Below are 25,849 nucleotides of genomic sequence, written 5' to 3'. Positions count from 1 at the left end.
TTTTTTAAGCTTTGCTACCCCCTGCGGACAGCCAGCTCTGTTGCCCACAAGTTACTTGTACAAAACTTAAATACCCTCAGTGTTAACTAAGCCATTTCTGACCCCACATTGCAAAGTGCCTCCCAGAGGAGCAGCCACCAGAGCTGAGAGCAAAACTTGGTTGTTGGAGGGCACAGAGCGACGGGAGCTCTCTTCGATAGCCGAGATGCTGAGGTAATGCTCAATGAGAGCGGTGGACGCAAACAAATGAATCGTAGCTGCAGGCTGGAGTAATATCAGGTGCATCTCTACACCCCGAGGGCTCAACTCCTACACGCTCAGGTCCCTCCCCTGGAACAGCCTCCTGCAGTTTCACTCAGGGCTCAGGCAGAGAACAGGTACTGCTCTCCCAGCAGTGACAGCTCCAGCTCAGCGCCCGCCCGGCAGCTCTCGGACACCCCAGTGCCCGGTGAGTACATTGCTTTAGAGCATTTCTTTAAATAAAGCCTGTTCATATGAAGGAGTAAGTCTGAGGTGCTCAGTTCCCAGCTGTCCCAGCAGCCGGGGTTACTCCAGCAGGTGCACTCACGGCACCAGTCTCAGCTTTCAGCAGAAAGTTTCAAGAGGAGAGGGGAATATTTCAGTCTGAGAGAAAATCTGACTATTGCAAGTTTTTACAATAATGAACTCTTGTTGGTGCAAAGGGTTTTCAGCACCTTTTATTTTTTTTTTTTTATTCAGGGAGTTAATATATTGAAGTACGACAAAAAAGCTGAATTGCTTAAAATTGCTGTGTTTGCTCTGCCAACTCTGCTTCCTAGAGTCGTGTCGGGTTCATCCGAAAAGCTTGTATGAAAATAAGGTGCTCCAGCTTTAATTTATTAATTTCTCCAGCTTCTGGAAATTTAGCAGAAAACCGGATCATTTTCTAGTCAATTAAAGTGTATTAAGACATTGATTTATTAACTTAGCAGGTACAAGGATTTTTATTTCTTACCCACGCTGCCTAAGCGACTCACTTAATCTCTGTTTCTGCGCTTCCTCTCGCACACTCGGATGCACACGGACACACACACACACACACACACTTCCCGTGGCTCCACACCTCACACTCACACTGCCCTCCCAGCCCACTCCTCTCACCCCCATTTCCTCCTAATTAACAAACAGTTGCGTTAAAATTTATCTTTCAGTTTCAAGGAGCTGGAAGTTTAGAAGGGAGGGGTGGTTAATCGCTGGAAAATCTCAGCTAGAATAAAACTCACAAATCTTGTTCTTGCAACACCCTGGGTAGGTGACAATGGCATGTCCTTGGGTTATGCAATAATGCCACATCACAATATTTTAATTATAGCATGTCCTTCAAAATGTTCCACCCCAGTGAGTCCTCCTGGTCAGAGAGATCCACATCACCAGAAGGAGCCTGCAATAATAATGGGGTGGGCATGAGCAGCTGTTACGTACTTTGCTGAAGCAGTGTCCTAAAAAGAAATGTAATTACTGTCCCTGCTTGTAATAAAAGACATTTTGAAATTTCCTCTTTGATCAACCGGGCATCTTAAACAATTTAAACTACTTAAAACCCTAAAAAAACAACATGGACAGATATATACGCACATATCTATGTGTGTGGATACACTTATCCCCACGGACATTTTTTGTTTATGTATTTACACACACACAATGTTCAACTACATTCCTGTTTTCTGAACCTGCCAATAGGTTAGAGGCGAGGAGGGAGCAACAACCTGCTTTTAAAAATAGAGGGAAGGAAACTTGGAGCAGTCAGTCTCAGGCTGGAAAGGGCGACAGGTTCGAAAGCCATGAGGAGGTTACTAGTGACAAAAACAAACAACTAAGATAACCTCAAGTTTAATCAAGATTATCTGAATAACCTGTTTTCAATAAAAATATAAATAAATAATACTACTACATTTCAAAACTAGAAAATTATAATAGTATATAGCCATCTGCATTTCTACAACCAGGTCTACAGGAAATAAATTCTCAGTCTAAAAAAAACAAAGTTGCATAAAAATTATCCTGCTATTGAAATTTTTTTCCCCCCACTTTTTAAAGGATATCACAAGTGATGGTATTGAAGTTAAAGGAAAAAGCAACTACTTATTGCGATATTTTCTTTCTAATACTAAGTTCTAACTTTGGCAGCACAAAACACACGTTGTACAGCTGTAAGTAACATTATTTATATAGGGACAGTTTTAATTGGTTGCACCTATTTTAAATCATTAATGTCCTTTTTGGCTGTGTGATCAAATAGTTTTAATGTTTTTTAATAATAAAATATGTCCCTCTGCCAGATACTCCTCTGTCTTACTTAGAGACCAGAGGAGGAACTATCCTACTTGTCTAGCTTTAGAAAAATTTTATTAGTGGCATTTTTAAACCATGAGAAAAAAAAAAGTGATTAAATTGCAAAAGAGAAAAAGAAAACATTCACCTGGCTGGCACTGACCTAAGTTTAGGAAAGGGTAAACACCCTTTAAAATGAGCTGCTCTCTGCACCTCCCAAGTTAGAGCAGCAGGATCTGGAGCCATCAAAACAAATTAAATAGAAAGAAATAAAAAGCTGTTGGAATGCTCTCCTGCTGTACCCACGGCAGAGGAGCTCCAAGGCTTGAAATTTCCAACATTAAAACTGCAACAACGCATTTTATCTTGTTAAGAAATGATAGTTAATACTCTGTCCAACAGGAATAACTTGAATCAAAGTTAAATACCAAGTACAAAGTCAGAGGGGGGAGGACAGGACACACAGGAATTTTCTTTATGAAGCAAAGGAAAGCTGGAAGAACAAGGAAATCTAATTACCATCCCTTTATTATAAATGCTGCACCTGAATGCAGATTCGGACGTTATCATAAATGGTTCACCTAAGACAGCGATGGAGTTTTGACAACAATATCTTTCTTCAAGAATAATTAGTACAAGTAGTTCCAAGAAGATATAAAGAGTAACAGGTACAAACTGACTTGACCGAGTCCATTGCAAACCTTCCATGGTAGTTACACGTCATTAATTAAAAATAAATGCAACAAGCTCACTTAAGGCAGAAGAAAAAGCCCAGTTCCCTATCTGGACCTCTCCTCCTATGTCTCAATATTTCATTTACTTATTTTGTAATGTAAAAATATTATTCTTAATATTTCAAAGGATTTTTGGCTATAGTTATTTAAAATATTTTAAAATACCATATATGACTTTTTAAAAATTTATTGGACTACCATTTCAACCATACTCCAATGATGAGACTTTAACATGCTGATGCATTTTTTTCTTGTTGCTCTTACAGTATCCAACTCAACCAACCTCATTAAAACCTGAAACACAAAAAGCTACTTTTCTAGAAATTCCTTTTTCATTAATCTGAAGCACATTTAATCATTTGTTAATTTTAGAAAAAAGCTTGATTATTTTTTCTACTTGCAGAGCAGCTTTGCATTTTTAAGGGTGCCTTCACAATTACTATTTTAACAAAATTAATACTTCTGTGACATCAGAAACAACATTTAATACAATTTGCTAGAATTACTATACCTGATGAGCCAAGCAGCAATTCTGTAGCTTTCCCTTCAGTTTTCATCATGTGTTGCCTGTCATTTTCTGTTAAATAATCTCTGATTTAAGAAATGCAAAACATCTCAACTTTAACTAAAATCTCGCAGCACATAATTGCCAGCAATTCTTTTCATAAACTTAGTATTTTAATACTCCTAACTCAAACTTCTATGTAAAAAGCCTTTTTTTTAAAAAAAAAAATGGAGCTATCTCGTCACCCTTACAATTAGTATTCCTGTAGTTTCGGGTAACACAATAGATACAGTACGTGGTTTTGCAACAGTCATCATTTTGATAATGATGCTTGTAGTTCATGATGAAATCATCAGTTTTTAGATCTCTGCCATAACACATCCTATAAAATCATGAGAACTTGACTCCGAGAGTTTCTCACGCCTTCAGAATCAGTGAACATAATGGAACAAGCCGGTACAAGCCCTCCCGACTTATCTACCCAGCAAATCACTGGGCTGGATAAAGTATCCACAACCTTAGTTTTTCCAAAGGCAGATAGATCCTTCCCCTATAAATCAATTACTGTCAGACACTTTTTTCCCTGAGTTAATACACTTGGGTGTCCGTGTTAACTCCGTGCAATCTATGAGGAGCGACGCAGCAGGAGAATGGGAGATGTGTTTATCAGGCAGAGGATTCCATTAGTCAGACACTGCAGTGCTCATTTCTCTTAATTGAATTAGGAAGAGGAAGAAAATCGGTGTGGTTTTATCCTTCGAGAGATTGGGCACTTTTGAGGTATCCATTGAGATTGGGCTGTTGGGAAATGCCACACCAGTGAAGAGAGGGGTTGGTCAGTCTCAGAAAGAGCCCAGTCAGCCGCCCAAGAGCGGACCCATCCACCCCACCCTTGTGTCACCACAGCAGGAAATTCCCTCCTCGCTCTCCCGGACCGGCCCGACAGGCTCGCCCCACATCCAGCCGCTGCCGGGACCTGCCTCTTCCCATCCCACCCACTCCACCCCTCTCTCAACAGCTCCGCCTGGATTTCTACTTTCATCTTCTGAATGAATGTTCCTTCAGCTTTCAAAGAGAACTCCCCCGAGCCGGCAGCAGAGGCAGGTGACAAGAGCTGCTGCTGGAAATTAGGCCACTTGTGTGACTGTGTTTGGGTGCGGGAGGATGCCAAAGGTCAATGCCCATTTAACTCTGGTCTGAAATCCAGCCTTTTTATTTTGTTTAAAAAAACCCAAACAACACAACATGTGCAGTATGAGAGGGAATGCTCTGAAGAGAAGGCACTACTTTGTATTTAGTTCCAATGTTCCACTACAGCTCATTTTAAACTTTGTGTTTCAGTTCCTGCACTACCAGTGGCAAAAGCCCTGTTTTCCGGCACCCTCTTCCCTCAGACACCACAGGAGCTGGCTGCTTCTCCTCACCTGGGAAGAAGGATTCTAGAAACTTGAAAAACCGGAAACATCACGAGGCTAAAACTGAGGAGAGCCAACCACAAGAAAGTTTTTATAAAGAACCATTACATTTAATTGTTGAAAGCAGAAAAAAAAATGAGTCTCCTCAAAGAACGTAAACCCAAGAAGCCTCATTACATCCCAAGACCACCGGGAAAGCCATTCAAGTACAAGTGCTTCCAGTGCCCCTTCACTTGCAACGAGAAATCCCATCTCTTTAACCACATGAAGTACGGCCTCTGCAAAAACTCCATCACTTTGGTATCCGAGCAGGATCGCGTCATAAAGTGTCCAAAGAGCAGTTCCCTGGAGCCCAAACAGATCAATCAGCTCGAATCTACCGTCAAACCAACTTCTTCTAAATCTGTCACAAACGGACTGTCAAGCCTTGATTCAAAGCCTCAATATCCTTTCACAAAAGAAGATGCCAAGGAAAACGTTGAGTTACAAAACCAGGCAACAAACACAGCAATTCAAGGACAAAAACCTGCGATTCCGAAGGAATTAAGCCCTGCTGGCTCCGCAGCAGAAGGAGCCATCAGCGTGCAGCCCCTGATGGAGGGCATGGTGAGGCCCTCGGCCTTCGTTCCCGTCGGAGAACACCGAGACAGCAAAGGCCCGGAAATCAGTGAGGCATCTGAAATCCTCTCCCTGTCTAACAAAAGTTCTCCTTTTCACACCAAGTCTGCGTTTCACGCACCAGCTCACCCGTGGAAGGCAGGTTCTTTCCTCCCAGACTTTCCACATAAAGTTGCTCCAACAAAAGGCTTCAGTTCCATTTCACCTTACATGCAACCGATGATTCCCGAGTACTCACCCCATTTCTATGAGCACCGGCTTGCTATCTACACACCTTACCTGCTCCCAGGTAACTCGGAGTGTGAAAGCTCTGCTCTCTCTGTCTATGCAACACAAGATCAAAGACACTTTCTTCCCCACCCTGGGCCACTTCCAAAACCCCTAAATCCATCAGCATATGAACACTATCGATTGTTCCAACAATACCACTCCACTCCACCGATACCATATGGATTTTGTAGGCCAACAGATCCTCCATTTTACAGATTTTCACATGTAGCTGGTATTAATAGGGATCAAAACTCTCATCTGATGGAAGAAACTACCTTGCTGTACCCAGCTTCTTTAAGCCCTTCCCAACAGTACCCTCTCAGTTCACATAAAAAACAAGCAGATTATGAAAAGGAAATGACATTATTGCACACCAAAGGTAACCCCAAGGATGACCAAAATGAGAGAGAGAATGCCAAAATGAGCCCTCTCGCAGGAAGCGCGGCAACAGGCTCCCCCGGCAGACCCAGCCCCACCAACTTCACCCAGACAAGCCACACGTGTGAGGGTTTGTTTGACCTCTCCAACAAGTCATCATCCACATCCCTGGGCAAGTATGACCAATCAGAAGAGAACTTCACGGCCTTTAGACCTGTGAGAAAAAGCACTGACCAACCACCTCCCCTTCAAGGTGTGCAGACAGAGCAGGAGAGAGGGGATTCACCAAACAGGTAAAGTAACACTTTGCATTCTTGTCAGGTTTACCAGGGACACGCAAAGGCAGATGGGCACATTTTATGCAATGCTTCTTTAATATATTTAAATTTACAGTAGTGAGATAATATGTTCTATAATATCTGTGCAAAGCACAGTACAGCTCACAGGTGCTACAGCGAGCAGACCACTCATTCTCTTTTAATGTACCAGGAATGTCCAACGTGTTTGTGTACTTCCAATGTCCAACGTGTTTGAGAACTTCAGGGAATTGCCTGTATTACAGTGATGGGTATGGTGAAAGGAAGTTGGGGAATTTAAAGGAGAAACAACAGAATTGTCAGACTTCTAGCCTAGAAGTCTAGATTTTTTCCTCTTCCTGCCTACTTCCTCAGCCCCAGTTTAAAAGAGCAACTGACAGTGAATTCTCTTTTCTCCTCATTTCTTTCAGCATCAATGTCACTGATGAAGACTCACACACACAGACCGACGGCCAGAACAACGCGGGCTCACTGTCCAACATGGAAGAAGACACAGGGATAGCTCCCCTCAACCTTTCCAAAAAGGCCGACACAAGCACAGGACCTACTCATGAGCACATGTACAAAACCCCATCCAAAACAGACAGGCAGAGCTTCCTGGAAATGCAGGATATGCCCCTGAACCTCTCAGTAAAGGATTCCTGTAACACAACGAGCCTGAAAACGTCCTTCCACAGCCCCTCCCACGATAACAGTGTTGCTGCAGCTTCTCCAAGCACCGAGAAGGAGACCTCCAGAGCAGAGCCGCGTGTCCCCAAGAACCCCAGCAGCAGTGCCTGTGACAAATCCTTCACGGCCCAGCGCGGCGAGGCTCCGGACTTGGGGCTCATGGAGAGCTGTGACGAGCAGAAGCAGACAGCGGCCGTGGCTCTGTGCCAGCTGGCCGCCTACAGCCCCAGCACGGCCCGGCTGGACAGCGACGGGCACGGCGCGCAGGACGGCCACGCCACCCCTGCAGAGGCCACTTGTGCTGCTTCTGATACTCAGGATACTCAGTGCAATCAGAAGGGGAAAGGACAAAAAAGGACAAATCAAAAAGAATCCGCAAAATCCCAGCAAGGTGCTAAGAGGGTCAGGCCCAATGACTGCAGCAGGGTCTTCACTTTAAGGAAGAGAACAAGAGTGTCCTAATCCTTCTCCTTCCAGTGAGTTTCTGGTCACAGGGGCACCATCGCGAAATTTCTACAAACCGTCTCTCATTGGGCTTGGCCCATGACAAGATACATTGAATCTCTCCATTGTAAATAATGTTCATAATTTTATATTAATATTTTTAAGTAATCGAACTTTGCCTTGTACAAGCTCAGGTTTTGATGAGTGAATTTTTGCATTCATTACTAAAGCCAAAGTAAATTAGATGAATCTTCAAGGGGTTTTTGCAATTGTATGATGTAAAATAACTTTTACAACTTCTTTTCTTAAAGGTGTTTAAGCTCTAGAAACAATATTGCTCAATAACATACTGTCATAGTCTTTTTTCAGGCTTAGCTTCGTCTAATAGGGGTTTTTTTTTGGTCTTTTTTTTTCCTTTGAAAACCTTTTAATGTCACTGTGCAGTAGTTTAAACAAGCTTAAGATTAAAACTGGCTTTTTAGGATATACTGTAGAAACTGCTCTGTGTATGGATGCACTTTGCCATTCTGCCCTAAGACAAAACAACAGACCAATTTAGTTACTCAGAGGCAGATGCCACTTTAAATAAACTGCCCCAAACCTTGTGTAAGCGACCTCTTCTTGCACTGACTCAGAACAAGATTCAAGTCAAACCAAAGAAAGCCTGCACAGGTTTAATAAATGCAGTTTAGGTTCAACTTTAAGTAATCGCTATGAAAACAACACTGAAAATATGAAGAACTAAGCAATCTAGGTGCCTGCTTTGCTGAGGGTAGACAGACACGGGGCAGCCTTCAAACACCAGGCCTAAAAGGTTATTTATATAATTTATTTCACCTGAGGCAAACTTTCCTGGTGAAGGTCTTGTTTCAGTACATGTGTATCGCTCACTATCAATTTCTGTGTCCTTCTACATGCAGCTATAAACTATTTCCTACTTCTATATCTGTGTACACAAACTGGCAAGTTTTCAAATAAATCTTGTGATCTGTACTTAAAATATATGGAAAGTCATTCATGAACACAAATACATTTACTACACCATCTAGAACATATATTTTGAAGGACAGTTAGCAAGAAATTGCTAGCTCAATTTTCAATTGGCAAGCAGAATTTTGGGACCAAAGCAATTCCAAACAATTCAAAAAAAAAAAGGAGCTTTCTTCAGTGATGGAAATTACACAGATTAATTCATCCATACTTTAATTCCAAATATGAAGCTCAGAATTCCCTCTGCCTTAAAGCTGCTGCCCAGCTTGTCCAAACTGCTACAAAAGCTCAACTAAAATAAGGCTGATCCCTGTGTAAATTTGCACAGTGTGCACTATCAGTGTAAGGAGAACAAACCCAGAAGGACCATTATTCACATAAAACCACGGGTATACACTTCTCGTTCATCATTACTCAGGTGAGGGACATCCTCACCTGCCTGAACATCACTAGTAGGTGTAAACCTACTTAAGGAAGTGGAGCTGCATTCAACATAATGCAGAATTCCCAGAATTTTTTTAATTCACATTTTGTGCTGTGCTGCTTTGAGCCAACAACTCAGCCAGAGCACTGTGACAAGTTTATTACTAAAATGTGAATTTTAGTAATAAACTTGTGAATTAGAAGACCTTCAGTTTCTGACGTAAGAAACAAAAAGAGATACACTGATTTTTAATTTAATCCTTCATAGAGAAAAGCTTCTCCCAGATTACCAAAAGGCAAGAATATCAATGTGAGTTTGAAAAAAGGCAGTGCAGTAACAGAAAAAGCCCAATTAATTGAAATGGCAACAGCAGTGCAGTCAATCAGTGTGAGGTATTGAGCTGTACATCAGCACGTGATCTAACAAGGAGAAAGAGCTGCTTTCAGTCCAAGTTTCAAGCTTCAATCTTAGGGTCAGATGCTGCTAAATCCTTAATTTCCAAACATGAAATGAGAGAGCTATGTGTCACCGCTGCCACTTTCCACACTACCTTAAGCTATTTGCCTTGCTCATCTCTGAAAGCAGAAAGCTTCAGTTGCTATTACCCACAAGTTAAAAAAAAAAAATCTCGAGTATCTCTTTACTTGTTAATTCGAATTTCTTTAAAGTGAACAAGAAAAAACTTTTTGGTGTTTTTTCCATACAATTCAAGGATTTATTCTCCCCCTCTCCATACAAATATTACTTGTAAAAGCCAGTTCTAGTGCTGAAGTCTACCTGATCTCCTTCAAATTACATAAAAATCTATAGCATGAGGTTATCCAGAGTCCCTGACAGAGGTGTACAGTTTTGGTTTTGTCAGAACTGAAGTACAAATCTACCTTTGGAGGATTTCCTATTCATGATGCTCCAGCTGTAAGCTGGAAGGTTTTTAACTGTTTCACCTTTTATCATGCAAGGGCAAAAGTAGTGGAAAAAGGGAAACCAACTGAAGGCTCTCTGCACAAACTTTCTCACAGGCAGCACATGCTATAATGGACATGAACTCTTTTCATGGAGACAGAGTAATAAACTGGATTAAATGCCACATTTTACAGCATATCTTCAAACTAGAAAAGACTTGGCAACCCAACTGACTAGTACGAAACACCAGCTGTGAAACACTTTTTAAATTTAGCGTTCAACTTCTCTGTTCAACACAGGAGCACCAGATGGGATCCAAAAAACCATCTAGAACAAGACACTGCTGTAAAAGCACCCAAGGGTGGATGTCTACTGCTACATTGTGCTCTTGTCATTCACACTATGACCAAAATTACATTAATATCTCTGTAATTCAGTCTATGTTGATAACTACAGAACACACAAAGAAACAATTCCTCTGCCCTGTTCTTTTTCTTTCCATCCTGCTATTTCAAAAACCCATTTAGAACATAAACAGTTCATGTATAAATTACATGAAACTGGCCTTTGAAATTTAACCATAAACAAAGAGCAGAAGCTACTGGCTTTAAAGTGCAAGTTAGTCATCAATTATTTAATATATTCTGTTTAAATAATGACACTGACACAATATGGAGACATACAGAATTATTTTATACAACTGTACAAAGAAACGTGGGAGGGAAGAAGAAAGAAGAAAACCCCAAGAAATTAATTCCATTTTGGAAAGAAATATTTATTAAGTATAAAAAAAGGCACACCCAAGCCAGTGCTTTTGTCAGAAGTACTTAAACATCCCCATGGGCGAATGCTTTACTGCAGAACTCAGTACTTCAGTCATCATTCAGCACACACACATCAGCAAATCCCAGTCTATTGCCACACATTTGATCTCTAATAATATAAATTGTTATTTCATTGAACTTTACATTCAGCAAGTACAACTCACCATCTGAAATTCGGGAGGGGAGCAGCAATCCTCTCCTGCCCAGCTCAGCCAGGGCCAGGCACCCACCGTGCCACGCGTTGTCCGTTTCCTGGAAACTGATGTCAGGACAAGAAGCTTTGTTAAAACTGGCCCTCCCTCTCAGGTTTTCATTTCTTATGGTGAATTCCTAACATTTTAAAAGACCCCTAATCCAAACCAGCACATTCTTACTGTGTTATTGATCCCACTGGACTTGTAAACTAGAAGAATGACAAGTTGAACATGTTCTCCTTCCCATTTGTGCAACATAAATACTGCTATAAATATGATTGAATAAGCAAAAAAACCCATTTATGACTACAAATGTAACTCAATACAGAAGATTCAATACCAGAAACTCATATAGAAAACGACTTCCTAGTACATGGGCAAAAGATGCAGATTTACAGAGCATACAAAATAACTAATGATTTAGTGCCAAATACAGCCCTTAACTTGCAAAAGAGGTTCAAGTGGCAATTCCCAGCAAACCCATTACTAGAGTTTATGAAGTGAGCAAACCTTTAGAAAACATAGACCAGAGGAACTTGTAGTGAACACAGCAAAAAGCTCCCAAATGCTAAATTATTTTTGGTGGGCTGGCAGATAATGGAGTGAAAAGAGGAAAGGTGGCATGCTGCAGGATTAAACCTGAACAGAGTTCATTTTGTATTGCACTAGGAGTAGGAATCTGAGAATGGAACACTGGACAGCCTGGCTAGGTCATATCAGAGCTTCATCTCTCCCAACACCATCTGTGATATGGCCTGAGAGCAGGTGCTCAGCCAAAGAAAAGCAGGAAGGACCATTCCCTTACTGCCCTGCTGGCTGTGGCAATCGGAGCACGGAGACTGCTCAACCAGAGGCTGGAGCCAGGTTCATTATTTAATAGCCTCTGAAGGGACTCTCTTCCATTAATTTGTATAATCCCTTTCTGAACTCCCTTTACACTTCTGGCTCCCATAACATCCCGTGGCAATGACTTCCACTGGTTAATTATAACTGCGTGGAAATGCACTTCCTGCTGCCTTCCTGCTCCCCGCACCAGGGAGAGAGTGAATCGTAAACAGCCGCTCGCTTTCCCTCCTTCTGTCCCATTTACAGTGGAGATACATCAAATCACATCCCTCCACTTTTTCTTCCCACTTGTAAAAAACCCCATCAGTTAAACCACTTCTCAGTGATTTAGTTTTACCTCTTCCTTTCCTAATAATTTCCAACATTATGTTTTTCTTGTTCTTCCTGCCGGCTGCCGAGCACTCCCCTGACACACTCTGACAGATCAGTGGCTTCCAGGTGTTGGACAGTGAGCAGCATTTTGCCCCAAGTACATCAGTTTGCAGGCATTAGACATTATATTTTATTTTATATGACATTTACTGTCGTATTACTTCACTTGGGCTCCTGTAACGCTTTTCTTTCTGTCACTTTTAGCTCTCACTATATTAAATCAACTTTAAATATCAGTTGGTTTCCTCAGCCCCTCATTCCCCTTTTTTCTTTATGAGCATGTTGAACAACACAAGGCTCATACCCCAGTGGAACTGTGCTGACAATCTCACTACACTGTGAAAAATAATCACTTATTTCTTCCCCGGCTCTTGTCTTTTCACCTACATACAACAAATCCTTTCTTCTTATCCCAAGAGGTATAACAGAGTGCCTCTGATTAGCAACTGATTTATTCCTATTTTGGTCACTAGATATTTAGTGCAAAGAACCCAACAGAGGTTCTCTCTGTCCTTGCCTACGTTTGTTCCCAGGTGTTTCTGAAGAAAGCAGGTCACTCAATTACAAGTTGAATTACTCATCCCTATGACTTGAAAAACAAGGAAAGAAAACACAGTGAGTACAGGTCTTTGAAGCTCCAGGGATAATTGAGATCAGCAGCACCTCTTAAATTAATCACAGTAACATAGTGGAGGGATCATCTAAGTGGATACTTTCCTTGCAAGTTTTTCAGACTTTATACCTTCCTTTTTTTAATGCGTTACCCTTTGAGCTGGCATCCTTAATTTGTACTCAAAACCAATGTGAAAAGACTTTTTAAAACTGAGGCCATCTGAGTGACAAACTGCACATGACCAGCATTTCTTGCCAATAAAGAAACTCTTTTTGTTATTGGCTTGCTCTAAACCACTCGTTTAGATTTCAGGTACTCAATGCAGACATGATGAGCAATTTGGTATTAAACAAAAGCACAGGATACTTGTTTAATGATTTGGTTTTTCACATGCTCTACATGAACGCAAAGCCATGACATCCAAGGCTAAAGTGAATCAAAAGAATATCCCACAGCTCTGTGTGCCCCAAATCCTCTCTGACACAGCCAACAGCACCTGCCTTAGCCACAGTCTAAGACCCAGCAGATTGCAACACTCTGCTAAACACTTCTAAACTCTGGCAGATCATGGAAAAGTTTGCAGACAAAAAGCACGCTTTTTGTTCAGGCGAATATTCTCAGTATCCACGAGAGCCTGTGGCAAGAAGTTTGACAGTTTAACTATGGGAATAACGCCTCTGTCTTTATTCCAAACCTGCCACCTGATGCTTGAGTTCGCTTCTAATAACATAAAACCTAGAGGGAAACCATATCCACACCATTCCCAAGTTCAGAAATCTCTGCTATACCCCATTTATTCCTCACTCTCCCTACATGTTCCACCCTCCCCTCACACAGATTGTTTCTTACCTCCACTGATCCTCAGAACACCATTTCCAGTTCTACCAGGTTTCTGAGGATGGACACTAAACTCAAGCCATGAGTCTTGAGCACACCAGGAATCTCTAAAGCAGCAAGTTGATGAGCATTTTTTTATCTTTCCTAAGTTCAACTTCAGTTGAACATTACCTTAGTATGGGGTCAAGAGGATGGATTAGAAATAATTTCTTTATTGAATACCCTTAGCCCATCTGTGCCTTCAAAGATTTTGAAATCTGGGAGAAGGACAGCAAGGAAATTTATTTTAGACCTTTCTTCCTAACTGTTGTCCCCCTGTTCCACAAGCAGACATGTTTCAGATGGGGGTAAAGTGTGAAATAAGATTTTTACCTAAAACAGTCCAACAGAGACCCAATCACGTCATCTGCTAATTCTTTTGGAAGTCTTCCAGTTATTCTACCAATTCTACAGAAGGGAAAAAAAAAAAAAAGAAGCATACAGTGAATCATTAGTACTGCAGTTGATTGGTAAATTCTAGAAAAAATACTAGTTACTGGAATCTTCCTAGAAGTTGAGTAACTTCAAGATGCCACCCTGCTGCCCTAAGACCAATACCCTGAAACAACAACCTCAAACTTGAAAAAATCTACACAGCAGTGAACCTTCCCCAGAAATGCATTTTTAAAGAGAAAGAGAAAAAAAACCCTTTTGAAGAAATGTTTCTTTGCACCCTTCAGATCTTGTTTTACCGAGAACATCTATTTCCAAACCCACCGGAAATTCCCTGAAAACTGGCCAGATTTTTCATCAGCAAAAGAGACAAATGTTTCTGTGCCCCCACCACAGGCTGTGCTAAAGCCATTTAACAACAGCAAATACTAGCAGTACACCCAAATTATCAATCATGGCTTACACCACTGTATTTCTATATTGTTTACTTCAGCTTAGCAGAGTCACCATAACAGACCTACCCTTTGGCTGCAGACCACCTGACGATGGTGTCTTTGTCTTTCAGGCCAACCAGCAATTGCTCTGCAAATAATTTTATTTAAACAAAACAAGATTATTTTTATTTAACAACAGAAAGATTTCTTAAGATGTTCGAAATTCATTTGCCTCTTTGTATAAAAATCTTTGTATCTAGATTTATTCTATTTGTCACATAAGTACGACTTGAAATTAAAAACCAAGAAATATGTTTATTTGTATGTTCCAAATTGTTTATGAAAAGAGATTGAAATTTCAAGTGCTGTAAAAGATTCAAAATGGAGATCATGGTGCTTTTTGCAGAGGTTCATTAGATTATTCAGTTATAAAAGTCTTCTGATGCAATTTTTGTCTATTTACTTACAGAATATCCACAGCCAGCTAGCAGAGGACATGCTGTACAACTGCATATTAAGAAAAAATTGCTGCTCCTTTGATACTACCTCAGTCTAAAAATTAAACCAGAATTCTTTAGCTTTATGTGACACAATTTTTTGTTCTGTATTTCACTATAAATTCTAATTTGTGGAAGGTTCAAGGCATCTCTTTTATATTACTGGATACAATTGGTAAAACATATTTCAGGTCCTCCATGCCCAACTCCACAACAAATGCTCTAGTACTGAGCTTCTGCTTGAGATGCTGAAGTCCAAACCACTTGACAAAATATCATCTATTTTAATCAGCTGCAGAGATTGAAGTTTTAGAGTCTTTCCAGTTGTTCACACTAGCACAGAAACCCACATGACTTTTTTAGCCCCAAGCAGATTATTTTCCAACATATGTTTAACCTGCAGCATTGCAACGATTTCTCTCCAGCTTTAACACACCTACAACATTTTCAATCTCTCCTGGAATGTCATATTCCTCATCATCATCAGCTTCAGCAGAAGCAACTTCCTTCTTCTGGCTCTGCACAGCAGCGCCCTGAGCTTGCAGGTTGGCAGCCAGAGATCGACAGCCACGCTGGTACCTGCACAACAAACACACACTTCAGTGATTTCTCTGATTTAACTTCCATACTGCCACAAAGTCTGTCTGCCACATTCCTACCCCTCCCAGGGCACAGCTCTCCAGTTATTTAGTGGCTGCTTTAAAGGAAAGGGACAAATATCCCATTCTCCTTCCTCCTGACCCAGTTGTCTATTTTCCAAGGTGAGAAGAGCCAGACTATTCAAATGGTTCCTTTTCATTATCCCTCCCTTTCCTGTTTCACTATAACCTATTTTCCACTGCTAACAACAAAGAGAGACAAAATTCCCATGCCCAAAAAGTCTCTCCAAAAAAATTAAAAAGAGAAAAAAAAATTAATAAAATGAGCTTATTAAAAATTGTTTTTTAAATCTCAAAGCCAGCTTAGTACTTTCTGACCAAGCCGTACTCGAATATTTAGCCCGTGGTGTAGATGCATTCTTACAAAAGATAGACTTTACATGCTAAACTGACTTTTGCCATCGGGCAAGGTACATTCTCCACCTAAAAAGAATTTTCTATGCCTAAGGATGTTCTCAAAAGACGGTAAAATAAATACAATAAAAATAGTCACCAAGGGAGCCTGCAATTTTAAAATATCAGTGCGAGAAATCTAAAAAAGAGTTTGCCCTCTGGCAGTACGTAAAACCAGACACCAAAACCTGACTAATATGCAAAACCAGAGCGGGATTGCAAACCACTTTTCCCCTGTGAACTTTCTATCGAATCAGGGTAGGACCAGGTAATGGAAAAAGTTATGTTCACTCTTACAAAATTGTACTAAATCAGCTTCAGGAACAAAGGTCGCCGTCTTCCCATATTTACTGAGTTATGCATTATATAGGAACAGGCTTCTGCTTGTGCAATGTGCAAAGTCAGATTTGGCTTGTCCCAGCACTCATTTATGCACCAAAATTGAAAAAAAAATACAGGAAAACAAAACACAGTGGAAGAATCCTCCTTTTTCCAAATAATGCAAATGAAGAATATGTTCATTCCCACAGGGATTTCTTTTTCTTTTAGGGAAGGTTAAGAGGGGCAGAAGGCAAATGTATGGATCTATGTACTTGTAGGGGGTTTTGTGCTTTTGGATTTTCCTGTTTTTGAACTTTTCAGCTTTAAACTGACCTCCACTTTGCTACCTTTGGTTTCACAAATGTCAGCCCAAGTCGCTGAACCAGTTTCATGCCCAGCTTGCGCAGAACCATCTGATTGCTTTCTGACAGCTTGCAGTTATCAAGACACTCGAGAACAGTAGCAGCTGTAAAAGAAAACAAACACACCAGAAAAACTGCTTTTAAAAATACCTTGGTATGAAAATTTTAAAGTTTTAAACGTTCTTTAGGAGATTTGTATTTTTAAAGGTATTACTGAAACACAAATGCCTGATTGCTTACTTTGTAGTAGGTGACACTGGTCAAATAGTGGCAATATCCTTCACTGCCCAAACAGGGAAGATGGCTTTAAGGATTAATTTTGATTATAAAAATTACAATCTACATTCTCAGTGTTTTTGCCTCTGATTCTCCCTGGAAGCAACACACTCAAGTGTCTTTCAGGGTCTAAGCGTCTTCAGTAATCTAACAGAACCAGAAGCTAGAAGATGTAGTTCAATTACTCAGAAAATTTCCTGCACACTAAGGAAGCTTTCCCTTTCCTCTTTTAGTATTTTCAGGCAGCACCAAATCCTGACACTGAAATTTTTATGATGATGGATGTCCATGAACATTTAGACATGAGAAACACTGTGTATGTGTAAACAATCAGCCAGAAAACCTCTCATTTGGGCACATCAAAGGTAACAAAAGTTATTTGTCCAGCAAGTAAAAAAAACACAGAGAAAGGGTTAATGAGTACAAAGTTCCAGGATTCAAAGTTTTCACAAGGAAGCCATGCCTGTTACAAATAAAAAAGCTCTTCTGCAGTTTCATCAGGGTGAAAATAATCCTTCAGAAGGTTGACCATTAGCTAATAGAGACTAATGACTCAGGCTCTGGAAGAGCCACGGTGCTTCCAACAGCACTGCACAGATGGAATCACATCAGCCAAATACTCTGCAACCTCTTTCCCCAGTCTCATATCAAGGTTTTCAAAATACAAAGAGATCAAAGAAAACACAGTTATTTCAAAGTCTGAGAAACTGTAAGACGTGACTGAGAAATCCCTTCAAGTCTTTAAAAAGACTGGTGATGCATCTTGGTGTACTAAAATACTAATGGAATGATCCATGAAAACAAGCCAGTGATGATTATTATTACTTCAATACCTTCCAGCAACCTGGATTTTTTGCAGTTATAAAAGCCCAAGAGACTGATGGTTTAGGAGGAAGAGGCTGCAGAAACATCATCATTCACCGACAGAAAATAAATTAAGAATATATAAATAAAGGCCTCTTCCAAGTCCTGCCAGCTCTTGAATCACTAAAATATCTACAGACCCATGTAAATTACTTCAGGGCTAGTGTTTGTTTTTAATTCAACTTCTGTGTCACAAATGACTTCAAACAGGATCTTTCGACATTTGCCTACTTTTTTTTCCTATTTCATCCTCAGATCTGTTATAATTAAAAATCTTAGATATTTTTTGTCTCTCACATTTTCTTATCCCTAACAGTTCCCATCTGAATATCTGCTTCTGAGTTGTGAGCATTCTAGATTTTCTAAGGTTCATTTACTCATTGATATGCCCGTTTTTTATCTTATTACCAGACTCATAATTATTTATTATTCTTTCTATGCCATGGGCCAAAACATCTGATTTTACCAGGAGGGTTAATGCTGTGAGCTCAATATGCTCCTTCCATACTGATTAAGGCTATTGTGTTGTACAGCTGTATTTTTAAATTCTGTCATTTTCTGTTATACTGTCATTAACCCAGCCTGTTAATGATTCTGCTTCTCTGGCAGCTTCCCCAGTGCCGTTCCTGTGCAATGGCATTCCCAGTATTTGCACCTGTGTCATTCCATGCTGTTTGTCTTCATTATCTTATCTTTATCATTACCCATCTCTCAGGCATTTTCTAAGGAAGTGTCTGCATCTCAGCCTTAGGAACTGGGAGAATGAAACTTTCCATCACTAGAACTAAAAAACCTTCTTCTCGGGGCCAAAATAATTCCATTAGTGACATCACAAGCATTCTAAAGTGAGTTTATATTCCTGCTTGGTTCCTGTGAACAGCACAAACCCTATTTCTGGTACTTGGATAAGATCCACAAAACTGTTTGGGTCTTTTGTAATGTTTTGGAATTAGGCACCATCTTTCCCTGCCTCCCTTTATTGCTGTAAATAAGGCCCAAGATCACACTGCAGTCAGTTCTGATCATATTCCAGGATTCACAAGACAAACATAATTCCAAAATGCAGCTACACTATCCAGAAACCTCCATACCCTCTTTTTCTCTTTTTGGCTTCCTATCCCTAATTGCATGCAGTATAATCTCTTTTCACTAAAAAACTTCTCTTATTCCAACATCATCCAAACATGATTCCAGCTGTGCTCTGTACACAGCTGGTTCTTAAAACATGGGTTTTCTGAACTCCTGTGCTTATATTAAACTTGCAGAACCTCTGCAAAACTTCCAGCAGTAATATGTACAAAACCAATTCATGCTCTACTGAATTTCAAACAAATATTTTCCACATCTAACAGTTTATATGTTCTGTGTTGAGCTCCTGTATTACAGCAATGGCCAGTGTGATCACCTGCCAAATCCTCTGATGTGCTGCTCCAACACAACATTCCCTGGTGGCATCTGCTCCTCCTTCACAGTCATTTCTGCTTTTGCTCCCCTCATTTTCCCTGCTTTATCACTGCCTGGTGGATTTCACTCCTTACAGTACCACCTGTCACCAGGTTAACCTTCCTTTCCCTTTTCTACTGCAACGGCTTGAAAAACAGAACCTATTACAAACTCACCGTATGGTAAACAGTCTTCTCTCTTGCCATGCTTAAACAGCTGTGCCTACAATTAAAATAGGGAACAGAGACATGAGGATACAGAGATTCTAAAACACAATATATCAAGCATTTAGTTCTAAAATATTTTTAATGTTCTTACAATAATGTGTAGTGTTTGCTGATTTAGATAGCATAAAGGGAAGAGTTTCAGGGTGTAGTTCTTCTTGGTAACTGCTCAGGGGACTGAGGTGGCCAAAAAACACTCAAGAGAAAATGAAAAAAAACAAAACAAAACAGAATAACAAATGAGCAAAAAAAAAAACAGGCCACCAGTTGTGGGCCAACTCAGGTCCCTGACCCATCAAGCTCAGTGCTGGGTCACAGGAGCTCAGTGTGGTGCAAGCCCAGCTTGTGAGAGACTAAACCACCCACAGACACCTGCAAACACACCTCCACCAGGCCAACTGCAATTCCTGTGTCAAGGGAATTTTATCTGCAGCTAAATACCCCAGTGAGACTAAGGGACTATTGACACCTGACAGAACACGTTACACATTAAAAGCTTCCTCAGCTCCCCACGCATCAAAACTACTCTGGCCAGGCACTCGCTTGTCCTTGCTCTGGCAGTCACCAGAAGAAAAATCTTCCTCAATAAATATGCCTGGGAGTTAAACAAGAACAGACTTACCCTAAAAAGAGGTACTTTCTCACACATACCAAACACACACACATGCCTCCCGCGCTGCAGGCGTGGCTACGAGCAACAGAGGCAAGAAAAACACCTTGGGGCTGTGTACCCAGCCTGTTTTGGTTTGTTACTAAATTGCATTTCAGGATCTCAAATTAGCGCTGCTGATCAGCTGCACTACAAGATATATATAGGAATTTGATATTATATATCAAAATATTTGAGATTTTAATGCAGGCAAGTGTGAGGGCTCCTTTAAAATGACATTTACAAAGCAGCAAGGCAATAGAATGACTTCAGGCCCAGAAGAACAGCCAAAGGAAATAAATATCAACTTAACTGTATAAATGTAGCACACCTTTTAGCAATATATGAAGTCAGTATTAAAAACAAATACAAGAATTTCTCACTAACATACAACAAAACTGCTTGTATTAAAAAGCCTAAAAAAATACGTCAAATCTTTGGTACAATAAATCTAGAGCTCCTCTAAAATTTCTCTTTGTTGAAACATGCAGAAGCTCATTTCTTCATCACTTTGCTCCTGTGTTCTGCTTTAAAACCCATCTCTGGTTTCTCCACACACTGTGCTGTGGATGCTGGAGACACGGCAGCATTCCTGCATCCTCACAGTTCCTTCTCCTTTCTGCCTAACTTAACAGCAAACACTGTTTTTTAAGGCACACACAGGCTGCCTTCAAACTATTAATATTATATTCAAGCATATTCAAGCAAAGCACAGGGCAATTCCTCAAGCAGTGATAATGTAGAGAAACAGCTTTTTAACAGATCCTTGGGAACGCTCCTGGACAAACACCTTAGGATGTGTGCTCTCACACCCTCAGCACACTGCTGAGGAGGTGGAACAGGATCCTCAAAACAACAACACATTTTCAGTCCCCAGCAGTTCCTAAATTCTGGCACCTTTCTACAAACTTCTCCACGTGTTTTTACACCCTTGGGCCCAAGCCTGAATTAGGTCCTGACTCCTCAGCAACAACAGAACTGGAAGGTGCCACCTCTGAGCGAGATGTGGGAAGGAATCAACCAACACATGAGCAGGAAACGAGAAAAACTCAAATATTGCACAGTATTTTTTTCAACGCTTCTCCTCACACACCTATGATTCCATTTCATAACCATTTCTATTATATTCTGAACAAATAAGTGAAACACACAATGTGTCCCTACAGCAGTTTCACTAAAACTTAAATAACAAACTATTTTCAACACAGAACATCTACTCCTACCATAGGGATTTATAATATAAGGTATATTATAAATGATATAGATGATAATAGAATCACCATAGCAGCAGCTGTAAATCAACTGAGATCTGGATTAAGGGATTTTATTTTATCAATATGAGTTTTTAGGGGAAGTAAAAATTGCCCAAAGGACACCATAACTGCCGTGTTTGAACTGATAACCAAACGTTTTTAGAAGGGCTGTAATATTTACATGGCTTTTGATCAATAAAATATGTTACCCATTGGTTTTGGAATAAACACACCTGAAAATGCCAAATTCCTGAAAGGGAAGAAGGCTCTTTCTGCACTCATGCAGGTGCACTGGGGGTCAGATACAACCTTGGAGCAGGTTCCTGGCGTTTCTACAAGTGATACATCAGGTATTTCTTTGTGTCAGAGAAACAACCATTTTTAAAACTAATTTTACAGAAGTAAATAGGTAACAGCCAAACTGTGAAGAACTATTCTTCAGATAGTCAACACAGCGGGAAATCCAGTGTCTGAGGTTTTCATCTGAGTGTAGAAAAGACAAGAAGAGAAGTATTCATTATTTATTTATGAGTCAAAGCATGCAAAAGCATCCCCAGGTCCAAATCTCTAAAACTTTTGAGTGTAATAGATTTATTTTTCCCAGGGGAAATACAAGAGCACTTTAACCAATGCTGGCTGCTTTTGGGAAAACAGAAAAAATATTTTCTTCCAGCACATGCTACAAACAGTCAGGCATGTGCAGCAAAGTTACTCCTTCAGAAAAATACTGTAAACCTGCAGCTTACAGAAAGAAATGTTCATGATGCATGAATGACAAACATGAAAAAAAAACCAGCAGCAAAAAGGGCAAATCAGCATTACAGTACCCAGCTTAAACTTCCTGCCTTGAAGGAAGAAAAATATCCAAGGCGTACCATTTCCAAAAATCTGATACAAACAAAGTAATTAATAAGCTTGGTTTGCCACCTGCACAGGCATTCTGGTGTCAGCAGCTCGCAGTGCTGAGCACGAGGAGCCTGCCTGTCGGAGCATCCCGGCAGTCGCAGTTACGCCATGGGCTCCTCACTTAACCAGGACACAAAGCACACACCAACCTACCCAACCTGCTGAACTGTTGAAAAGTATGTGACTCCCTCTCTTATAAATAATTAAGCCACCTACAAATTAGAGAAAATCAGTGGTGTGCAAGCAATGACGACTGTCAAGTCTGGTTCTGCTTTAGAAACAGCACAGGGCAAGGCAAACAAAGCCCAGTTTCTTAATAATCCCAGCAGAGACACCACACCTACCAATTGTCTGCGTAACCCACTTTGGGCCCAACCTGCAGGAGATCTATCAGTCGGGATCATCTCCAGGACTTGTTCCCCAAGCTACACAAATCACCATGAGGGGTGGCCTGGCTGCTGGGGAGTGAGTGGATCTTCCTGCCGAGCAGGAGACACAAGTCTGGATCTACCCTCTGGTTGTAACCAAGTGGAGGACTGGGAGGATAATTCCAGCCTCGCTGGGAAGAGCAGGAAATGATCCCTTGCACTGCTCTGGAGCACCCCCTGGTAGCCACACAACGCCCCGGGAATGCCATCAGCCATCCCTGCCTGCCGGCCAGCTGCAGGAAGGGAGAACATGCTGGCAGAACCTAAGTTCACTTGGAAGCAGGGAATATTTAAGGCATTCTTCGTGCAGCTGATGGTAAAATGGGTTAGTTAAAGGCCTTGTTCTCAGTGTGTCTCCACACAAGCAGCACTCCTGCTGAGGGCCACACGTGTTTGGGCGTTGAGCATCAACATGACACGTATGCTGACAGACACCAACACAGTGATGGCAGCTTTCATGTGATCCCAGTTATTTATCAGCTGAACATCTGAAACATTTAGACTAACACATGGAGAGCTGACAGAGTATCTCCTTTCCATCTTGAGATTACCGAAACCCACAGATTTTAAATACTCAGAAGGAAAAAAAATTTAGCAGCTTGAGATAGTACTACACCCTAACAAGAAAAAGCAACAGCTTTATGATAACAGAACTTCTGAACCTTGAATGAACCACAAAACTTCTGGTGAGAAGTAAAAAAACTCAGCGGTATCAGACAAGGCCACATTAGAACAAATACTCTGTGACACTCAGGAGAGAAAGGGCATGAGCAGAAAGCAGCTTGGTACCTGCAGACACAAGAACGTCTGTACCTCTCACCAACACTGCTTGTCCTACACCTTTATCACCAAACCACTAAGCAACAACCCCTTTTTAAAAAAATAACGCCAATAGACAATCCTAATACAGCCAATTCTTTGAGAATGCCAAAAATACAAAGACTTGGGAAACATTCTATTTGGAAATAGTCTATTTTTGTGCCTCTGGGTCTGAAAGAATGGAGTTAGAGAGTTCTTTCTTCCCTGAAGCCAAATTTACATAAGCATGTAGCTATTGCTAAATAACCTTTGCATTAGAGACAGCTCAGGGAAATGCCTCGTTCTTAAGACTCTGAAATTTCATCAGATCACTGTGTAGGGCGTTTTATTTTTTTTAATTATTACTCACACTTGTATACTGAATCACTTATAAAACAAATAAGGTTTAATAAGTTTCAATGCCCAAGGCTACCTCAACGTGATGACATCTCTGTCACGCAAGAACTGGGAGTGCTGCGCCCTGCAGCGATAACTAAAAAGCTGTTTGATATAATGGCAGGTTTAAAAGCAAACCTCCAGACCAAGAGAATTTAAAATGCAGATTCTTGAAACAGGTTAGAAGTCTCCTTCAAGTAAACAAATGTTATAAAAAAGCAGCAATTTCTTAATAATCCAACATTTTCAGTCCTTCAAATGCCAAAGAATAGGAGCACGAAAGAGAATTAAATTCCATACTGCAACATGGGTTTCAACAAAGGAGGGCAGTTTGAAACAGCAAATTTGAAATAGTGTCAGCAGAGGTGGCTGCTGGTGCCCCCCAGTTGGGAAATGGTGAGTTACTGATGACAGGTGGAAGGGAACAGAAAGCCAAAGGCCCCAGTGGAATTACAATATGCAACGCTGGGTGCGTGTTCCGACAGGAGCCGCGGAACAGCCGGACTCGTTCTGCACAGAACGCTGAGTGAGATGAAACAGCAGCACACACCTGATCACCCAGGCTCACGGCCATGAAGAGGCAGATCAAAGTGCAGCCACGGCCAACTACTCACTGCGTCCCTGACTTGCAGTTTCAGTTCATTGAAATGCAGGAGTTTCGTGTCTTTTCTGAGCAATTTTTCCATGCCAACCTCGCTCGGAGCCGTTCAGTAAATGCAGACCATTAGTGGCACAAAATCATGACCCAACCAAAACCCACCCTGTTCGGGGCAGTGCCACTGTGCTCCGACGTGGAGAGAGTTTTTATCCCCACTCTGGTGGGTTGCATCATTCCCAAAACCTGTCACAATCCCAAAATCCACCTTGCTGCATTGACCAGAAACTGAAAAATGGTCTTTTTTCTCCTTCTCGTTCAGAGACATGGCCAAGCAGCTGCAGTTTGACTCTTAAAGTAACAGAGTGCTGGAGGAGTCCAAGGGCAAAGAATTCTGAAGCTTGTTGACACAACTTTTAGTTATCCCTCAAGAGGATGTGCTCTGCTTTACACATTCAGTGATCACTTGTTATGTTCAAATATATTTATTTATAGAATAAATATATAAAGTTAGAATCTTGCATATTTAAGGGAAGTGTTTACTTATTTTAAACACTTATTTTCAGCTGATATTTTTGGTTTAACAGCATAATGTTGCTATAAGTGTGATATGAGATTCTTAATATTAAAATATTAAGAATACATATAATTATATAAATATAATATTATAACATTTAGCTCTTGAAATAAGTATTTCCTGCTCCCCTTAAGCATGTACATGCACACATACCTGCACACATTGCAATCTGAAAACCTTTACTCCCTAATGATACAATTCATCGTAGTGACTGAAAGGAGAAATGGAAGACTAAATGCAAGAAAAGGCTTTACAAGTCTGCTCATATCTACCAACTGGAACAGGAGTTATGAGCTGTGAAGAGGGGGGAAAAAAAAAAAATCACACAAAAGCAAGGCAGCAGCTCTGCTCCCAGGTCTATTGTATCACATTCTGGTTTCGATTCTACTTGTTGAGTATTCACCTGTTTCGCTTAGTGCGCACTAATGAACAGGTGGATGGAGCCAAAGCCAAACTCAAAGGAATTATGACAAAACACTAATGCATTATACATCCTGCAGGTCTCATCATGCCCCGGGAATGGCAAACAGTCAGTCTCCCTTTCCAGATCTGACAATAAAATGATGAAACCTCATTCTGTCTTTTGAAACGCTGCAATGCACACAAATAACGCTTCCTCCTGGTTGAGCAGCAGGTCCTCAGTTATTCTAAATATAGATAATTTCTTCTGTCTTCTGATTTGGGAGAGCTCGAGAAG

The 25,849-nt window shown here is 40.7% G+C and overlaps 2 protein-coding genes across 2 annotated transcripts in view; one reads left to right on the top strand and one right to left on the bottom strand.

Annotated features, from left to right (window-relative positions):
- The window catches only part of TBCD (tubulin folding cofactor D), a 115,421-nt gene that overhangs the window by 77,469 nt on the left and 12,103 nt on the right, over positions 1-25,849 (bottom strand). The window contains exons 9-14 of the mRNA XM_032128567.1: positions 19,503-19,548; positions 16,715-16,847; positions 15,445-15,587; positions 14,599-14,659; positions 14,018-14,092; positions 10,948-11,042 (exon numbers count right to left, since the gene is read on the bottom strand). Of these exons, the coding sequence (XP_031984458.1) occupies positions 10,948-11,042; positions 14,018-14,092; positions 14,599-14,659; positions 15,445-15,587; positions 16,715-16,847; positions 19,503-19,548 (553 nt within the window). The remainder of the gene's footprint in view (positions 1-10,947; positions 11,043-14,017; positions 14,093-14,598; positions 14,660-15,444; positions 15,588-16,714; positions 16,848-19,502; positions 19,549-25,849) is intronic.
- ZNF750 (zinc finger protein 750) lies at positions 342-8,642 on the top strand. The gene is made up of 3 exons (XM_032128568.1): positions 342-448; positions 4,873-6,505; positions 6,940-8,642. The coding sequence occupies exons 2-3, from the start codon at positions 5,082-5,084 to the stop codon at positions 7,658-7,660; spliced, it is 2,145 nt and encodes a 714-aa protein (XP_031984459.1). The 5' UTR covers positions 342-448; positions 4,873-5,081; the 3' UTR covers positions 7,661-8,642.

This window comes from Corvus moneduloides, chromosome 19 (assembly GCF_009650955.1).
Source record: "Corvus moneduloides isolate bCorMon1 chromosome 19, bCorMon1.pri, whole genome shotgun sequence".
In the NCBI taxonomy this organism is placed as follows: Eukaryota; Metazoa; Chordata; class Aves; order Passeriformes; family Corvidae; genus Corvus; species Corvus moneduloides.
Note: the sequence above shows the minus strand (reverse complement) of the source record. Positions and strands in the feature narration are given on the sequence as shown.